This window comes from Salmo salar, chromosome 12 (genome assembly GCF_965601325.2).
Source record: "Salmo salar chromosome 12, fSalSal1, whole genome shotgun sequence".
NCBI lineage: Eukaryota > Metazoa > Chordata > Actinopteri > Salmoniformes > Salmonidae > Salmo > Salmo salar.
Window position 1 is genome coordinate 31598262 of NC_138302.1, and position 18625 is coordinate 31616886.

General features: G+C 43.0%; 2 protein-coding genes across 2 annotated transcripts; both read left to right on the forward strand.

The window, feature by feature from the left end:
• Positions 1-1929: 1929 nt before the first annotated feature.
• On the forward strand, positions 1930-6201 carry LOC106564730 (actin, alpha skeletal muscle 2). The gene is made up of 7 exons (XM_014131025.3): positions 1930-2114; positions 3862-4001; positions 4313-4637; positions 4751-4912; positions 5045-5236; positions 5337-5518; positions 5664-6201. Exons 2-7 carry the CDS (start codon positions 3873-3875, stop codon positions 5805-5807), a joined length of 1134 nt encoding a protein of 377 aa, XP_013986500.1. The 5' UTR covers positions 1930-2114; positions 3862-3872; the 3' UTR covers positions 5808-6201.
• Positions 6202-7038: 837 nt separating this feature from the next.
• On the forward strand, positions 7039-16925 carry LOC106564764 (centriole, cilia and spindle-associated protein-like). Its single transcript, XM_014131106.2, has 4 exons — positions 7039-7198; positions 7952-8358; positions 9304-9665; positions 13382-16925. The coding sequence occupies exons 2-4, from the start codon at positions 7995-7997 to the stop codon at positions 13559-13561; spliced, it is 906 nt and encodes a 301-aa protein (XP_013986581.1). The 5' UTR covers positions 7039-7198; positions 7952-7994; the 3' UTR covers positions 13562-16925.
• Positions 16926-18625: the final 1700 nt, after the last annotated feature.

Here is an 18625-nt window from a genome sequence, read left to right on the forward strand (position 1 = left end):
ATACTAGCCGCTCAAAATTAACACAACATCCAACTCAACAACAAGCCACACTCATTGACTAACATGCCATAATAGGCTATTGGATTTCTGCAGCAAGCCATTGGGTGCTGTAGCCTACATTGCCAACTGTATTGGGTTCTTGTTTAAATAGCGGGGCCTGACTCCTCAAGTGTCTCCTCCAACCCTTCGAGGAGTCTGCAACTGATCCACTTTCACCAATGGCAGAAGCAGATGGCCACTGTGTCTTGTCCTAAAAATAGAAAATAGAGGTTAAATTAGGGACATACACAATAAATTACCACCACTGTCGTTATGGGGGAGGGGGATTGAAAGTTCAGTAGCCCTATATGGGGGGATTGAAAGAACTCCCTCAGAGAAAGTGTGCTTTTGATAGGCTTCTAAGCATACTCTTTCAAACCTTATCAATAGTCTTGAATGACTATTTTGAGTAGTTGTCATATGGATGCTGACACTACTTAGTAGAGACTTTCACTGATCTTTGACAGATTGTTTGTGTGGGAGCTCTAGGTTTGGAATATTTTATTACAGGACTTCCTGTCTGGCTTGTAGAATGCCTCCGTGGATGGTGGTGTTGTGTATGGTTGGTATGGAGATTACATTTACGAGCCTGAGTATTGGTCCCGCATGGCGCTTGCAACGCCAGGGTTGTGGGTTTGATTCCCACGGGAGACCAGTACGATAATAAACCACTACTGTAAGTCGCTCTGGATAAGAGCGTCCGTTAAATGACAAATGTAAAAAATGTTAATATTGGTATTTGAAGTAGGCTATCCCATCAATAACATTCCTATCAAAGCTAAAAAAAAAAAATTATAGGGACCAATGGAAGTTGGATAATGCAATTTTAAACATTTAGTTTTCTTGTACTAAAATACCTTTCCACAAGTATGTTTAGTTGGATACCTTGGCAGTGATGAGTTAGCAGTTGGACAAACATATCAGTTTATAAAGATGCTTTTTTTAAACGCTGGGGCTACAAAAAAGGAATTGTCCATGCCTTGGTGGCTGGCTGCAGCTGTTCGACTGTGCATGGCTAGGGTCCTATCTGCTTTCACCTAGCCCCCCTGTTCAGAGCTGTTCAGAGAAACTAGACCATGGCCACTGTAGTAAATGCGGAAGTTACAAGTGACCAGCTACCACAAACGCCCTCATCTCAAACTTGACACAACCCCCCCCCCCCTCTATTTGCTGTTGTTGATGCTGCAGAATAAAGTCAATGTTAAATCATGACCCTTGTGAAAAGTTTGAGAGAGATTTTAATTGTAATTTTAAATGGGTTTTCAAACTTTTTGTACAAAAAATATTACTAGACTAACAGCTACACATAAACACACATTTCAAAGACCATTTGAGAGACAATTCCCGCCCCAAAAAATGCTATACTTGACATGTTCTTATCAATTAAAATAACATGCATCTGACAAAGAACCGGGTAAAATACACGGGGATATTCACTGTTTAATAACTTGTAGTGTTCCATTAAACAACCCTTATAAAATCGCACCTGCTCTAGCTGTAAAGGAATCAACATAAACCAATAAAATAACATGAATAGAACATGGGCTACCTTGACGAGGTGCGCTCGGAAAGCAAGTCATTTGCAAAGAAATTTAAAAAATAAAGCCACAATCAATATCCTTGCATCATTGAATGATTTGGCATTGCATGCTGTCATAGCACAAGGAGTATGGACGTGTGTAGTCCTGCGTCGAAGCGCGCCTGTGTTCAAAATGCCATGCAGGAGTCCGACGGATTACACCCCTCCGCTCGCCATACACGGGCCGAGCGCTACAGTTTGGATTCGGGACTACCTCTCCATATATGGACCGTCCTGCGCATTACGAAGTGCGACCCTGAGCTCTTTCGCGCTCGTCTACGGGAGTGTCCAGTGCGCACCCGTCCCAAGAACCAAATATGGATGAAGGGGTCGGGAGAATTCCTGTGGAATAGATGGACATTCCTAATGGTTGTCAGGAGACGAAAAAAGGTGGATGGCGTCGGGTATATAAGGTTGACGGCAGTTGCTATCAGTCCTTAGCTGGAACCAGCAGTGGTAAAGTTCTGCAACTGAGCTTCTTCTAAAAGAAAACCAGGTAAGTGAACGGGTCCGTGGAATATTACACCACGCTGCTGCACGAGGAGGTCAATACGAGGAGTGGATTTTTTTCTCTTTCTGGGACATTACATCATGGACTCTGAATAAGGAATTAAACAAATCAAAGATAATCTACACAGTATTGTGACAGTCAGTGAAACTTGGCAGCCAATCACCGGCTCAGTTTAACTTTTAGCCTACTATCGTAAACTAAACAGATTTCACCTCTGTCAAATTATTATTATAATAATAGAAGAGATTGGATTAAAATTAATTTGATTTGATACCTTAGTCTACCTGCATAATATAGGCTAAAATGCGTCTATGTAAAAAAAATATGTTGATTTAATTAATAAATTATAATTGGTCTTTGAGATAAAAAAATATATAATTATATTTTGGTAGTTCATTTGATTTATTAAGATAATGTCAGACAAAATATTGAATAGGTCTATTGGATATTGGAAAACCTGTTATGTCAGCAGGTGAGAGCAAGAAGAGAAAGAGATCCACAACTTTGTATTGAATCAAAAATTCCTGGAACGACTGCATTACATGCTTATAGCTATCCTATAAGATAGGTTACCCAATATGTGTATTGATTATCAATCTATTTAACCAGATGATGTGCATTATCTGAAATACGTATTAATATAAAACGTATATGTAATGTAAAATTACTCAGTGAAACGATCTTTGAAATGTTTGTGGTCAATGTGTAATGTGTAGCCTATGATCACTTTGGTAAAATTACCGAGACCACCGTGTCAGACTACGGTGTCATATTTAAGCCTTAAGGCATGAAGGGTGTGGTATATGGCCAATATACCATTGCTAAGGACTGTTCTTATGCACAATGCAACGTGGAGTGCCTGGACACAGCCCTTAGATGTGGTATATCGGCTATATACCACACACCCCAGAGGTGCTTTATTGCTATTATAAACTAGTTAACAACGTAATTAGAACACTAAAACGTTATTTTTGTCATACTCGTGAACACAACTCTTACTTTAGAATGCGATAAAATAGCATACAAGCACAACTCTTACTATGACTTCTGCAGTGCATGGCCACGGGGTAGTGAAATAATTCTGCAGTATGAAGCTTAAATATTGCATTTATGTTGCAAACAACATTTTTGGAGAAAACAACATTTTTTTGTGAATACAATAATAATTTTGTGAAAAATTGATCATTGATGGAGACTGTGGATACCAATATCCCTGCGAGCATCCCAGGCTCATGTAGTGCATCTAAGGTAGGAGGGCCTAGTGTCTGCAGGTTTTGTTTTTTCCTTTCAATTAAGACCTAGACAACCAGGTGAGGGGAGTTATTTACTAATGAGTTAACTTGATTCATCAATCAAGTACAAGGGAGGTTTGAAAACCCGCAGACACTCGGCCCTCCGTAGAATGAGTTTGACACCTGTGATCTAATGGTTAAGAAAATACATTGTGGATCCCACTTTGGTAACCACTGATGTAGGTAACCAAATATGCATTCTTAGTCAACTCTCAGTGTAATGTGATTCATTCTGTTTGATAATTTGTTACGAGTGGATAATCTTCAGTGAGTATACATGATGCATCAGCAATACATCTGAAAGTATCGTTTTTACGCACAGAATGTTGTTTTTACGCATAGAATGTAGTTGCGTAATGTCAGTGAGAGATCTTGCAGTAAGTAGGCTACTTACAGTATACTGTATGATAAATGTGTGCTCCTTTTGCACCTTGTCTCAGAACCCACCAAGATGTGTGACGACGACGAGACTACCGCTCTTGTGTGCGACAATGGCTCCGGCCTGGTCAAGGCTGGCTTCGCCGGCGACGACGCCCCCAGGGCTGTCTTCCCATCCATTGTCGGTCGCCCTCGTCACCAGGTACGTAAAAACACCACTCCTAGCTATGGCAAGTCATGTGAATTAAGGCATCATACCTTGTCTCATGATATAGCCTACTATGATATCCAAAGTACAAAGATATGCGTAAAAGCATATTGGCAAATATATACGAATTCAAGTAAAAAATAATGCATTTAGGGATAGTTTACTAGTGCTAACGTGTAATGTGTTAGGTGCGACGTGCCGTTTTAGTGTCCAAGGTGTAGTGTACCGTTAGATGATAATGTGTAGTTAGGCGTGTGCGCCATGTCCTTGCCGGTGTCTCAATGGGCTTGTTCTGTCTCTTCCAGGGTGTGATGGTGGGTATGGGTCAGAAGGACTCCTACGTAGGAGATGAAGCTCAGAGCAAGAGGGGTATCCTGACCCTGAAGTACCCCATCGAGCATGGTATCATCACTAACTGGGACGACATGGAGAAGATCTGGCACCACACCTTCTACAACGAGCTGCGCGTTGCCCCCGAGGAGCACCCCACCCTGCTCACTGAGGCCCCCCTGAACCCCAAGGCCAACAGAGAGAAGATGACACAGATCATGTTCGAGACCTTCAACGTTCCCGCCATGTATGTGGCCATCCAGGCTGTCCTGTCCCTGTACGCTTCTGGTCGTACCACCGGTAAGAACTTTCCCCGCTCGCGCCTTTTTTCTTACACAACTCGTTATTTGTATTTCAAGTTGTTGATGGTTGGGTTGTCTGATTTACTGAATTGTGGTGTTTTCTGTGTTTAGGTATTGTGCTGGACTCCGGTGATGGTGTGACCCACAACGTCCCCATCTATGAGGGTTACGCTCTCCCCCACGCCATCATGCGTCTGGATCTGGCTGGTCGCGATCTGACTGACTACCTCATGAAGATCCTGACCGAGCGTGGCTACTCTTTCGTCACAACCGGTGAGCATGAACTTTGTGTTTTTGCATAGAAATGCTTGTTTGATCAATTCCAAGTATTATAACGTTTTACGCACAAAAGCGCAGACGCACGGGGATATACTTTTACGCATTAACGGAAATGTCTCATTTCAGCCGAGCGTGAGATCGTGCGTGACATTAAGGAGAAGCTGTGCTATGTCGCCCTGGACTTCGAGAATGAAATGGCCACCGCCGCCTCCTCCTCCTCCCTGGAGAAGAGCTACGAGCTTCCCGACGGTCAGGTCATCACCATCGGTAACGAGCGTTTCCGTTGCCCAGAGACCCTCTTCCAGCCTTCCTTCATTGGTGCGTATTTACCGTTATAGGCCTATAATATAATCCAACGTAAAATCTTCGGCCTAAAGAGTAGTTGAATATTCATATTGATCTTTGTATAACTGCACAGGTATGGAGTCCGCTGGTATTCATGAGACTGCCTACAACAGCATCATGAAGTGCGACATTGATATCCGTAAGGACCTGTACGCCAACAATGTGCTTTCCGGCGGTACCACGATGTACCCTGGTATTGCTGATCGTATGCAGAAGGAGATCACTGCCCTGGCCCCCAGCACCATGAAGATCAAGGTAATTACAAATAAACAATACTTTTACGCACAGTAAAATAGTTAAAAGTGATGACATAGGTCTGCATAATTGTTTCATTGTCATTGTGTTACCTGTGCTACCTATGGTACCCAGTATCTAATACTCCTTTTCTCACTTGGCATAGATCATTGCCCCACCTGAGCGTAAATACTCCGTCTGGATCGGTGGCTCCATCCTGGCTTCCCTGTCCACTTTCCAGGCAATGTGGATCACCAAGCAGGAATACGATGAGGCAGGTCCCAGCATTGTCCATCGCAAGTGCTTCTAAATGCATTGTCAACATCTCGCTCAGGATCCAAGCAACAACGGCACACCGACTTGCGATCAAGGGACAACTTTATACAACTGTTACATTGTAACAGCGAAAGCTCAGCAAACGGAGAGAATGACGTCAATATCACGACGTGTGAGGAAAAAATACCAACATGTGAATGTAAAATGTACATAAATGTTATTTATTGATCGTCCATCATTTGGTATTTTTTGGTGAGCACAGTCTGTTTTGGGGACAAGCAAGAGGGACAGAGGGTGACCACAACGTTGTTTTCTCTGGTTACCCGATAATGGCTCAGAAGTACGTGCTATCTGTACTCGAGCCAAACATTATCAACTACTAACCATCAAGAGATCCACATAGGAAATAAAAACCATCTATTTTCAAACGTGTTTCTGTTATTTTGTTCTTTTTGAGGTGCATTACAACACAACCAACACTTAAAATAGGCCTTGGTGTGCGTTTTATGATGCGCAACCATTAAAAACCCATTAGGGCAAAGATTAATTCATTTTTGGCACATAGCAACATAAATAGCCTAAACATTATGAGACACTTTCAATTTGGATGCCTTTCAATGTTTTGAAGAACATGACTACCTGGAACTGGAAGGACAAACAATGAGCTCAAGTAGGCCGCCAAGTGTTTAAGGAAATTGTTCTAAAGGTCCCTGACAAGACAAACAATGTCATGGATATAAGGTTATAAATCATTGAGCAGACCTCCTTTTGTGATATTAACTCTATTTTACAATAATATTATCAATGTGCCTAAAATACGAATTGTTCTCCATAACTATTTATTCAACAAACATTTGCCTATATTTTATTGAACTGAGAGGGAATTAATGTAGTTTCTGTGTTAGATTCATACTAAACAATGACATAGCATTCTTTCACCAAGGAGGTAGTCACAGCAAATCCATGCTCACAGCAGATCGTCTTTGTCACCAAATTTGGCCATTCGACTACAATACCAATACTGATGTTGATTTTAAATCACATGAGCAAGCTAATCATTTGATATTTCACAACTGAAAAAAATACATTTGATGGTGAAAAACCCCCACAGAATTTGCATTACCATGTGTACTCGTTTCTCAACAACAACAAAAAATGACACACTTGTTGAAGCAATTACTCGCTGTAGAATAAAATACGTCCTAGGAAGAGACGCGCGCCAGTACCATGCAGTTCTGGGCATGCGCATTGCACTTCATATAGCTTTTAATGGAGAAACATCTTTAATGCCAGGGTTGAGAGGGCTATATTCTGACGACGATTCAATGCCAAGATATGCGCAACAACAGACTGTTATAATGGCGGAATACTTGAAGTGAAAATTATGTTGTTCTGTAATTCTCCATAATGAAGTCCGGGTGAGGGGTAAGCTTATATGCACGGGTAATAACCTGTTCTGGTCGTGTTTACAACCACTATAGTGCGCAAGTAGAAGCAAACGTCGACGCCACCAGCTGTGCATGTTTTCGTCACCCTATTACCTTTAAGTATTTACATTTAATAAATAACTTTTGGTATGTGGACTAACAATAACATTTCTGTATTGATAGACCCATGCACAGTGTTTTGATAAAGACGGCCGTATTGGCGTCAGCAATGTCTGCCTCAATCAAATAGCAGGCTCGGCTGCGCCATATTTGGGCAACAGAAACAGCAGATAAACCACAAAACTGATTTTTGTCGTGGAAACTATTTAGGCCATGGCTGGTTTATGAATGGAAATGCTCTTAATAAACTATATAACTAGGCTACATAGGGCCTACACTATCCCCATCTATTCTGTTATAGTATGCTAGGCATAAATAACATTGTAATAACGATGCTATTACTACATATAGATTATGTGTATATTTCTAGCGTCAGATGGGCGTTATGGAGCACAGCGTATAGATAGCCATCAAACGGCATGGGTTACTGTATTCGAGGGAGGGAAACGCGGACAGGTAATTCTAGAAGGCCCAGGTGCACTGGATTGCTCTGGGTTGCTACAGGCTTTAGATCTGTGGCGGGACTGTCACCAACACATTCCACACCAAATATAGAAACGTAGGCCTAGTTACTGTTGCATTGTAGGGCTATGTATGTGATAACACTTCTCTTTTCTCCTCTCCTCCATAGTTTGTGAGCTAATAAAAATTGGACCTAAGCAATAACAGGAATCATGGTGACTAAGAAAATCCGTACGGAGTACATGAAGAAATTCAAAGAGCCGAAATGGGAGACGTTTTCCAAGTGCTACGAGGACTCAGTGAAGTACAGGTTGACAAGGCGGGTGATGGAGCACGCTCACAAACCTCTGTGGTTCTGGGAGGGGTGGGATACCTCAACCGGGTCAGACTCCAGCGCCAGTGGGCGGTCGACCCCCAAGGTGAGGAATAAAGTGGCGCTTTTAGACATCAAACTTCAGACACCACCAGTGAAGTCAGAATCAAGGGAGAGCCCGGAACCGAAGCCTCCTTCTGTGAATGGGGAACCAGAATTGGAGGCCAAGGAGTTTACCCTCTTGGATGCACTACCACCCACAGGTATCTATCTTCTACTATTGCAAATACTTTTATACACCTGCATGTTGATCCTATTGTAATAAGACTATGCTTTTGAGCTTCAAACATAAAGTTAAAAGGTCTTAATTTGTTAGGTCTATACACTGAGTGTACAGAACATTAGGAACACCTGCTCTTCCCATGACATACTGACCAGATGAATCCAGGTGAAAGCTACAGTAGGATCCCTTATTGATGTCCCTTGTTAAATCCACTTCAATCAGTGTAGATGAAGACAGGTTAAAGAAGGATTTTAAGTCTTGAGACAATTGAGCCATGGATTGTGTATGTGTGCCATTCAGAGGGTGAAAGGGCAAGACAAAATATTTAAGTGCCTTTGAACGAGCCAGCATCCCTGTGAACGCTTTCGACACCTCCATGCCCCGATGATTTGAGGCTGTTCTGAGGGCAAAAGGGGTGCAACTCAATATTAGGAAAGTGTTCCTAATGTTTGGTATTGTGTATAATTCAAAATTCAAAAGGCACTCGCACATCTGAGCTATCTTTTTTTGCAGGTGCATGGTAACAGTTGAATAAAATGAGAAAAAAGAAGAAACTCGCACACTGTTCTTGATAGTATCACTGCTCTTTAATAAGCTTTACGTGTTGGCCTCACGGCCTTCATCAGAGCTTTTGACAAAAGAGTAGTGACACTATCAAGAGCAGTGTATGGGTTTCTTCTTTTTTCTCATTTTATTCAACTGTTACCATGCACCTGCAAAAAAGATAGCTCAGATGTGCGAGTGCCTTTTGAATTTTGTCAGAGCTTTTCATTAAATCTCCGACAAAGGCCGTGAGGCCGATACGTTAAGCTTATTAAAGAGCAGTGATACTAAGCAGTGATACTATCAAGAGCAGTGTGCGGGTTTCTTGTTTTTTCTCAGTATAGTGTATAATAAAATTACATCACTTTCTGCTCATTCAAAGAGTCTGTAATAGAGAACGGGGGCCTAAACGAACCAGATGAGGGGACAGTTAACGGGTCAGTAGTACAAAATGGTCCAGCGGCTGAAACGTCAACAGATGAGGGACCAGCAGACAAGGCGTCATCAGACGAGGAGCCGGTGAAGACTGAGCCTAAGCGTCGCCACCGCCATTGTGTCCCTCACCCAGAACCATGTCAAAGGGACTGTTCCTGTGACGACATCAAGCCTGCGCCTGTCAGGAAGCCCTCCAGAGCAAAGAGCCAGCCCCCAGCCATCACCACAGAGAAGGAGAACAGACAACCTTCGTCCCGGCTCGACTGGGCAGAGAGACATGCGTCATCTGCTAGGAGGTCTACAAATGAGGTACGAGTGTGTGTGTGTGTGTGTGTGTGTGTGTGTGTGTGTGTGTGTGACTGTGTGTGTGAGAGAGGCTGGGCATATGTGAGGTTATTAAAATGTTTGCTATTCATTCCATTTGATGTTATTTCAGTACCAGACTTGCATTTATCATCACTCAGTGCCTGGGCTTACCTCCACTGTACCTGCACCCCATCATACCCCTGTCTGCACATTATGCCCTGAATCTATTCTACCATGCCCAGGAATCTGCTGCTTTTATTCTCTGTCCCCAACGCACCAGGCGACCAGTTTTGCTAGCCTTTAGCCGTACCCTCATCCTACTCCTCCTGTGTTCCTCGGGTGATGTGGAGGCTAACCCAGGCCCTGCGTGTCCCCAGGCACTCTCATTTGTTGACTTCTGTAATCGGAAAAGCCTTGGTTTCATGCATGTTAACATCAGAAGCCTCCTCCCTAAGTTTGTTTTACTCACTGCTTTAGCACACTCCGCCAACCCTTGCCATGTTCTTGCCGTGTTGAATCCTGGCTTAGGAAGGCCACCAATAATTCTGAGATTTCCATACCCAACTACAACATTTTCCGTCAAGATAGAACTGCCAAAGGGGGAGGAGTTGCAATCTACTGCAGAGATAGCTTGCAAAGTTCTGTCATACTTTCCAGGTCTATGCCCAAACAGTTTGAGCTTCTAATTTTCAAAATTAATCTCTCCAGAAATAAGTCTCTCACTGTTGCCGCCTGTTATAGACCCCCCGCAGCTCCCAGCTGTGACCTGGACACCATATGTGAATTGATTGCCCCCCATCTATCTTCAGAGTTCATTCTGTTAGGTGACCTAAACTGGGATATGCTTAACACCCCAGCAGTCCTACAATCTAAGCTAGATGCCCTCAATCTCACACAAATTATCAAGGAAACCACCAGGTACAACCCTAAATTCATAAACATGGGCACCCTCATAGATATTATCCTGACCAACTTGCCCTCCAAATACAACTCTGCTGTTTTCAATCAGGATTTCAGCGATCACTGCCTCATTGCCTGCATCCGCTATGGGTCCGCGGTCAAACGACCACCCCTCATCACTGTCAAACGCTCCCTAAAACACTTCTGCGAGCAGGCCTTTCTAATCGACCTGGCCCAGGTATCCTGGAAGGATATTGACCTCATCCCGTCAGTCGAGGATGCCTGGTCGTTCTTTAAATGTAATTTCCTCACCATCTTAAATAAGCATGCCCCTTTCAAAAAATGTAGAACTAAGAACAGATATAGCCCTTGGTTCACTCCAGACCTGACTACCCTTGACCAGCATAAAAACATCCTGTGGCGGACTGCAATAAGCATCGAATAGTCCCCGCGATATGCAGCTGTTCAGGGAAGTCAGGAACCAATACACACAGTCAGTCAGGAAAGCAAAGGCTAGCTTTTTCAAACAGAAATGTGCATCCTTTAGCTCTAACTCCAAAATGTTTTGGGACACTTTAAAGTCCATGGAGAACAAGAGCACCTCCTCCCAGCTGCCCACTGCACTGAGGCTAGGTGACACGGTCACCACCGATAAATCCATGATAATCTAAAATTTCAATAAGCATTTCTCTACGGCTGGCCATGCTTTCCTCCTGGCTACCCCAATCCCGGCCAACAGCTCCGCACCCCTCGCAGCTACTTGCCCGAGCCTCCCCAGCTTCTCCTTCACCCAAATCCAGATCGCAGATGTTCTGAAAGAGCTGGAAAACCTGGATCCATACAAATCAGCTGGGCTAGACAATCTGGACCCTCTCTTTCTAAAATTATCCGCCGCCATTGTTGCAACCCCTATTACCAGTCTGTTCAACCTCTCTTTCATTTCATCCGAGATCTCTAAAGATTGGAAAGCTGCCGCGGTCATCCCCCTCTTCAAAGGGGGTGACACTCTAGACCCAAACTGTTACAGACCTATATCCATCCTGCCCTGCCTTTCTAAAGTCTTTGAAAGCAAGTTAATAAACAGATCACTGACCATTTCGAATCCCACCCATCTCTGTCTCTATGGGGGTACCACAGGGTTCAATTCTCGGGCCGACTCTTTTCTCTGTATATATCAACGATGTCGCTCTTACTGCGGGTGATTCCCTGATCCACCTCTACGCAGACGACACCATTCTGTATACATCTGGCCCTTCTTTGGACACTGTGTTAACTAACCTCCAAACGAGCTTCAATGCCATACAACACTCCTTCCGTGGCCTTCCGTGGCCTCCAACTGCTCTTAAATGCTAGCAAAACCAAATGCATGCTTTTCAACCATTCGTTGCCCGCACCCGCCCACCCGACTAGCATCACCACTCTGGACGGTTCTGACCTAGAATACGTGGACAACTACAAATACCTAGGTGTCTGGCTAGACTGTACACTCTCCTTCCAGGCTCATATCAAACATCTCCAATCCAAAATCAAATCTAGAATCGGCTTTCTATTTCGCAACAAAGCCTCCTTCACTCACGCCGCCAAACTTACCCGTGTAAAACTGACTATCCTACCGATCCTCGACATCAGCCATGTCATCTACAAAATAGCTTCCAATACTCTACTCAACAAATTGGATGCAGTCTATCACAGTGCCATCTGTTTTGTTACCAAAACACCTTATAGCACCCACCAATGCGACCTGTATGCTCTAATCGGCTGGCCCTCGCTACATATTCGTCGCCAGATCCACTGGCTCCAGGTCATCTACAAGTCTTTGCTAGGTAAAGCTCCGCCTTATCTCAGCTCACTGGTCACGATAACAACACCCACCCGTAGCACACGCTCCAGCAGGTATATCTCACTGGTCATCCCCAAAGCCAACAACTCCTTTGGCCGCCTTTCCTTCCAGTTCTCTGCTGCCAGTGACTGGAACAAATTGCAAAAATCGCTGAAGCTGGAGACTTACATTTCCCTCACTAACTTTAAACATCAGGTATCTGAGCATCTAACCGATCGCTGCAGCTGTACATAGTCCATCTGTAAATAGCCCACCCAATCTACCTACCTCATCCCCATATTGTTTTTATTTACTTTAATGCTCTTTTGCACACCAGTATCACTACTTACACACCATCATCTGCTCATCATCATCTGCTCATGTATCACTCCAATGTTAATCTGCTAAATTGTAATTACTTTGCTACTATGGCCTATTTATTGCCATACCTCCTCATGCCATTTGCACACACTGTATATAGACTTTCTTTTTTTCTATTGTGTTATTGACTGTATGCTTGTTTATTCCATGTAACTCTGTGTTGTTGTTTCTGTCGCACTGCTTTGCTTTATCTTGGCCAGGTCGCAGTTGTAAATGAGAACTTGTTTTCAACTAGCTTACCTGGTTAAATACAGGTGGAATAAAAAAAATATATATTTTTTTTGTTTGTTTCTTAGGCCACGGTATAATGATCAAAAGAGGCTAACATTATAGGAATACTGGTTGAAAGCTGTGTTGCTTATGTAATGCAGGCTTACTGTGCGTCAAACATCTATTCTGCAAATAAGATTGAGTTATTTCAGGGAAAATAGATAGGAGGGCATTGTGAGTCTTTTGGCACATTTTCATGGAAAGAATACCAGAGAAACGTATCTCATCATCCAACACTCCCCCCAGAAACTATCAATAATAGAAGAGTGGTATGTATTTCAGAAGTGAGCGCCAAGTGCCTATCCTGTCTCATTGCCCTAACCTCCCGGGCACCTCTCGCTCTCTACAGAGTCGCACATCCGACGCATGCGTCCAGACCAGACGGGAGTCGGATAAACGCTGTTGGAACGTGGACCGCAGGAGGGCACGGTCCGCCGACCTGGAGAAGATACGGCGGTCGGAGTTGGCCGTGGTGGATGACCGTTGGATGACCGAGTACATGCGCTGCTTCTCTGCCCGGTTGAGGTAGAGCACAAGGATCATGGGTATTCCACCACCACCACCACCCGTCGACCATTCTATTTTTAACACCATGTTTCCTTATTGAGGATTGGTTAACAGAACAAAATTATTGGATTGGTTTAGACACCAATTAGGGCCCTGAGGCCACGTAACCTGACTAGGAAGAACTCAGGGCCCTAATCATAAGGTATGGTTGATTTGTTAAGGTGATCGCTGAGTTGGCGATATGCCACTTTTCTTCCACAAGGGATGACACAATCATAGTAGAATATTGCAAGATATGTAGTTATGCCTCTAGAAATTGGACTGGTTTGTACATTTTTATGCTGCTGACCACAGAGTATGATTTGTACTGTATTATTAGACATTCCAAGCATGATGATGGTCTTTACACTTCGCTTTATTTTGGTGGCATCTTTGACATTCTGTGTTGCTTATGTCATTTCAGGCTATATCACAAAGGCAGCTGCATGAAATCCAAAAGTTAGATCAGGGGTATTCAACCGGGAGTACTGCAGGGGGTCCGCAATAATATATATACAAAAAGCTACAGTAGAAAATAGGAGAATAGGGGGCCTCCTGGGTGGCGCAGTGGTCTAAGGCACTGCATCGCAGTGCTAGCTGTGCCACCAGAGACTCTGGGTTTGAGCCCAGGGTCTGTCGCAGCCGGATGTGACTGGGAGGCCCATGGGGCGGTGCACAATTGGCCTAGCGTTGTCCGGGTTAGGGAGGGTTTGGCCGGCAGGGATATCCTTGTCTCATTGTGCACTAGCAACTCCTGTGGCGGGCAGTGTGCACTGACCTGGTCGCTAGGTGTACGGTGTTTCCTCCAACACATTGGTGTGGCTGGCTTCCGAGTTGGATGCGTGCTGTGTTAAGAAGCAGTGTGGCTTGGTTGGGTTGTGTTTCGGAGGACACATGGCTCTCGTCCTTCGCCTCTCCCAAGTCCGTGCGGGAGTTGTAGCGATGAGACAAGACAGTAACTACTAACAATTGGATTTGTATTTTTAACTTTATTTCTCTATTCCTAATATTGAGCTAGTTACACTCATTCGATCTAATTACACTCATTGGAGCTAATTACACTCACTGCTGGTAAGCTTTCTTGTCTTGGACATTTAATTTTGTGAACACATTCATCCCTAATTTTTTTCGAGTTACCTTTCTAGCTAATAGGCAATGTTACACTTCCTCTTCCAATTTAAATGGGGGGAGGTCAAAATAATGAAAAACTATCTACCAAATCTATTCATTTAAAAATGTTGATTAATTCTCCTTGCCATTCACCTGATGATAAGACAAGACAAGCGGGGGGAAAAAGGAAGCGTATGATGGGGGTCCCTGGGTCGCCGGTTTACCTGGGCGGGGGTCCCTGGGGAAGAATTTAAATGTTTTATTTAACTAGGCAAGTCAGTTAAGAACAAATTCTTATTTACAATGACAGCCTACCCCGCCAAACCAATTGTGCGCCGCCCTATGGGACTCCCAATCACGGCCGGATGTGATACAGCCTGGATTTGAACCAGGGAATGTAGTGACACCTCTTGCATTGAGATGCAGTGCCTTAAACTGCTGTGCCACTCGGGAGCAAGGTTGAAAACCCCTGAGTTAGATGAAAGGACCAAACAATTATTGTTTTAGATATTACAGTATTTACAAACTACTAAAAGCCATAGCCAAGGAGTTGTGACATAGAGCTGCAGAGAAAGAAACTGTTAGCGGGCTAATATCCTGCATTAGCTTTATTGTATTTTGTTGCAAATCTAAATCAAGAGTGCATTCCAGAGGATGGTTTTATTAATATTTTAATTAAAGCTCTTATCAACAGTACCATGGAAATTGTTGTAAAGTTGGAGAAAGATACTGTTAGACATTGTATGACATAGTTATTGCGCTCACACCTGTATGTTTTTTCTTTACATCTTGGCTAGCCTCGTACGAACCATCCTGATCTCGCGAGCTCACATTCTGTTTCGCTACAAGGATACAGAATGTGAGCTTGCGAGATCAGGATGGTTCGTACGAGGCCACATCTTGGCAGCTTCGCCCTCTAATTTAGGGTCGTCTTATATTTTACAATCACAAACACTCACCGCCTCAGTATTGTAGTGGACAGAATGAAATTGCAATGTAATGTGGTAAAGAAATGCCCTTCCTTATGTGCTACATTACCAAATACACTTTTTAGAGTATGTCACTCACCATCACATTTGTCTTTGACAGGGTTACGTAGATTGACTTATCTGACAGTTATTCATACTGAATTGTGATGTCAGTACCAAGTTCTGTATCTGTAATTTAAATTGAGGGCTATTTTGACAGAAATTAAGTGTTATATTTGAAAGCTTGGTTGTTTGTCGGTTGTGAATAATGCTCAGTTTACATACCTTTCCTATTTTTTACAATGCTTATTCATCGTGCTATTCACTCAGAATGTTTTTACTCACCAAATCATTCACTTTCACCTTTGTCGTAGCTTAGGAATGGTTCCTTGAAAGAACGTTGGAACGACGTTTCCAGACCGTCTCACGGGGAACATTGTAGGACACCAGCAGTTTTTTGGAGTGTTGAAATGGGCGTGGCTTTAATTGACTAATGCGTGTACAATCTGATGAGATTTCCCTTGTGTCTGCCAGAGGGGAGTCTTTAGTGTGTGTGATTGGTTGTGGTTGTATGGGCAGAGAGAGCTCACTGTTAAGAAGATTAGACTGGCATTATCTTACGGTCATCTTTATTCAGAGTGGTCAAAGATCCATTGCTGGTCATGTGACACTTCCCTCCTATGTCATCATGGATTGGCAAAACATCCGAGTCATTCTTTACTTGAACATTGCATTATTTATAAGAAGTTATAGGAGTTAATGTCAGGTTATGACCTAGTCATGAAATCTGAAGTGGCTGCTTATATCACACACAGGTTTGACTAGTGTCTGTGTATTCATTGTCCTCGACAACATTCCTTTATGAATATGTTCATTCCAAGAACCATCTCTCAGGAAGGAATAAGAGACACTAATGATTTGTCTATAGTCTTACTGTAACTACAATGTGAGGAAATGTGATGTACTGTTTCATGGGTTTGGAACACACTGATTCAAAACTAAATTGATTGTTTTATATAGGACATTAATTGTTTGCGCTCTCTGAACAACGATTTGAGTTATTTTTATGTGTGGATTTGATTTGCATAAGATATTATTTGACCAAAAGTGATATGTGTATCATACCATGGTACATATAACCATGTTTGTGTTTTATTTCAACAGATGTTTACATTTTTGATCACTGTATTTGTATTTGAAAACATGCACAATTATATATATTTTCATCCACTTTGAAACATTGCTGTGAATTAAAATCATATTTGCATAGTTGAGTTGGTTGCTTTTGTTTATATGGGCATTTTAATAAACAACAACACTGTTTTTGCATGACCCCTAAGGACACCATTTGATCAATTAATACCAGTGATATTATACAGGATTGGTTTTAATTAGATTTCACTCCTAATTTAGGATATTTCAACCTACAGCCCTTTCTACACTGCTGCTCTGAGATCTATCTGATGTCACTGTCCAGCATTGGCACCAGGGTTAAGGGTAGAGTACAGTAATCTATGGATAGTATCCAGCTACTGTGGATAATATATGGATAGTATCCTGCTGCTATGGATAATCTATGTATAGTATCCTGCTACTATGGGTAATCTATGGATAGTATCCTGCTACTATGGGTAATCTATGGATAGTCCCACCAAACTCCATCAATGTGAGAAATATATAACTACTTGTTTTAGTCAAAACAAGTACTCTAATTTACTACCATATTGATTCATTAGTGAGGTATTGTGATATTCCGAGACACTCCATTATGTCACTTTTGTCTTTTAGTTAAATGACTTCTTGCTTGGTAAGGTCATCTGCGCTCTATGGTAATGGAAAGGTTCAGTGAAACGTTAGAATCACATACCAGATCATATTCTCCCTCTAGAATACTTCTGACGTTATCGTCCTCTATGACCCATGTGTCCCAGTGTAAGATACGGAGTACTGTATGATCCCAGTGAGGTGACCACCACAGCGCTCACAAGGCTTTTGTATTAAGTCGTCAGCCTGACACAATGACAGACTAGACAGGACATTTCAGATGTTATGTATGATGAGTGAATTCTGGTACATAATACATCATTAGGTTCAGACAAAGGGCCTCTTAGTATGCAGATCTCCTGACAAAGGGTTTAGCACTGGCTATAAATACCAACCTGACACATACCCACCTCCAGCAGCTGATGGAGAGAGACAGAGTGTGTGTGTGTGTGCTCGCACATGGATGTTTAAAAGAGACAAACAAATTGAATTTGCGGGTTTTGGGAGAGTGTGATGGTTCTCTTCTGATTGTTTAAAAGAGACAAACACTTCCTTTATCTTTATGAGTGTGGCTATCTTTTCCTGTATGTGCGCGTGAGTGTCAGAAGTCAATAAAATCAAATCCCCGTTAACAAAGTAATACATGAATTACAAAGTAATAGAGACAAGCAACTGCATACAGTGAGTCCTTCAATCAGAGCCAAGCACATTCTACTTGAGAATTCCACCCTCCAGACATCTTCCCGCTCTATTTAAAGCCACCTGGCATTTCAAACCGCAATAGGGACAAAATAGGTGCCTTCAGGAACACCACCAGCCGCCTGGGACTGAAGGGGGGGGGGGGGGGGGGGGGGGGGGGGGCTTTGGGTGTTAAATATAGCCCCCCCACATATTCCTTTGCCAGCAGAGAAGGACCCCTCCCTAATTGACAGTGTCTGAAAAATGTGTCTTGGGAAAAGGAGTGGGCTCTGGGACATTGCATGGGGGAGTGGGAGTGGTGCAGCAGTATGAATAGCTTGAATGGTCGAAGCTGGGTAAATTAGAGAGAGAATTGCAGCGTCAACAACAGTGAGTTGTGTCTGTCCATAAATGCAGTGGTTGCTTGAAATGGAGCCGCTGATCCACAGGAGGGCAGAACAGAGCTGTGGTCTTTGACTTAGGTCTTTAATGCTAGTCAGAGCTGTATGCCAAGTTGAAGAGCACAG

What these genes read in the sequence shown, in the direction of transcription:
- LOC106564730 (XM_014131025.3), top strand. Translation starts at nt 3,873, where the DNA reads ATGTGTGACGACGACGAGACTACCGCTCTTGTGTGCGACAATGGCTCC. An exon ending in CTACTCTTTCGTCACAACCG is followed by an intron (nt 4,913 to 5,044) that starts GTGAGCATGAAC and finishes GTCTCATTTCAG; the next exon opens with CCGAGCGTGAGATCGTGCGT. An exon ending in CTTCCAGCCTTCCTTCATTG is followed by an intron (nt 5,237 to 5,336) that starts GTGCGTATTTAC and finishes ATAACTGCACAG; the next exon opens with GTATGGAGTCCGCTGGTATT.
- LOC106564764 (XM_014131106.2), top strand. Translation starts at nt 7,995, where the DNA reads ATGGTGACTAAGAAAATCCGTACGGAGTACATGAAGAAATTCAAAGAG. An exon ending in GGATGCACTACCACCCACAG is followed by an intron (nt 8,359 to 9,303) that starts GTATCTATCTTC and finishes GCTCATTCAAAG; the next exon opens with AGTCTGTAATAGAGAACGGG. An exon ending in CTAGGAGGTCTACAAATGAG is followed by an intron (nt 9,666 to 13,381) that starts GTACGAGTGTGT and finishes CGCTCTCTACAG; the next exon opens with AGTCGCACATCCGACGCATG.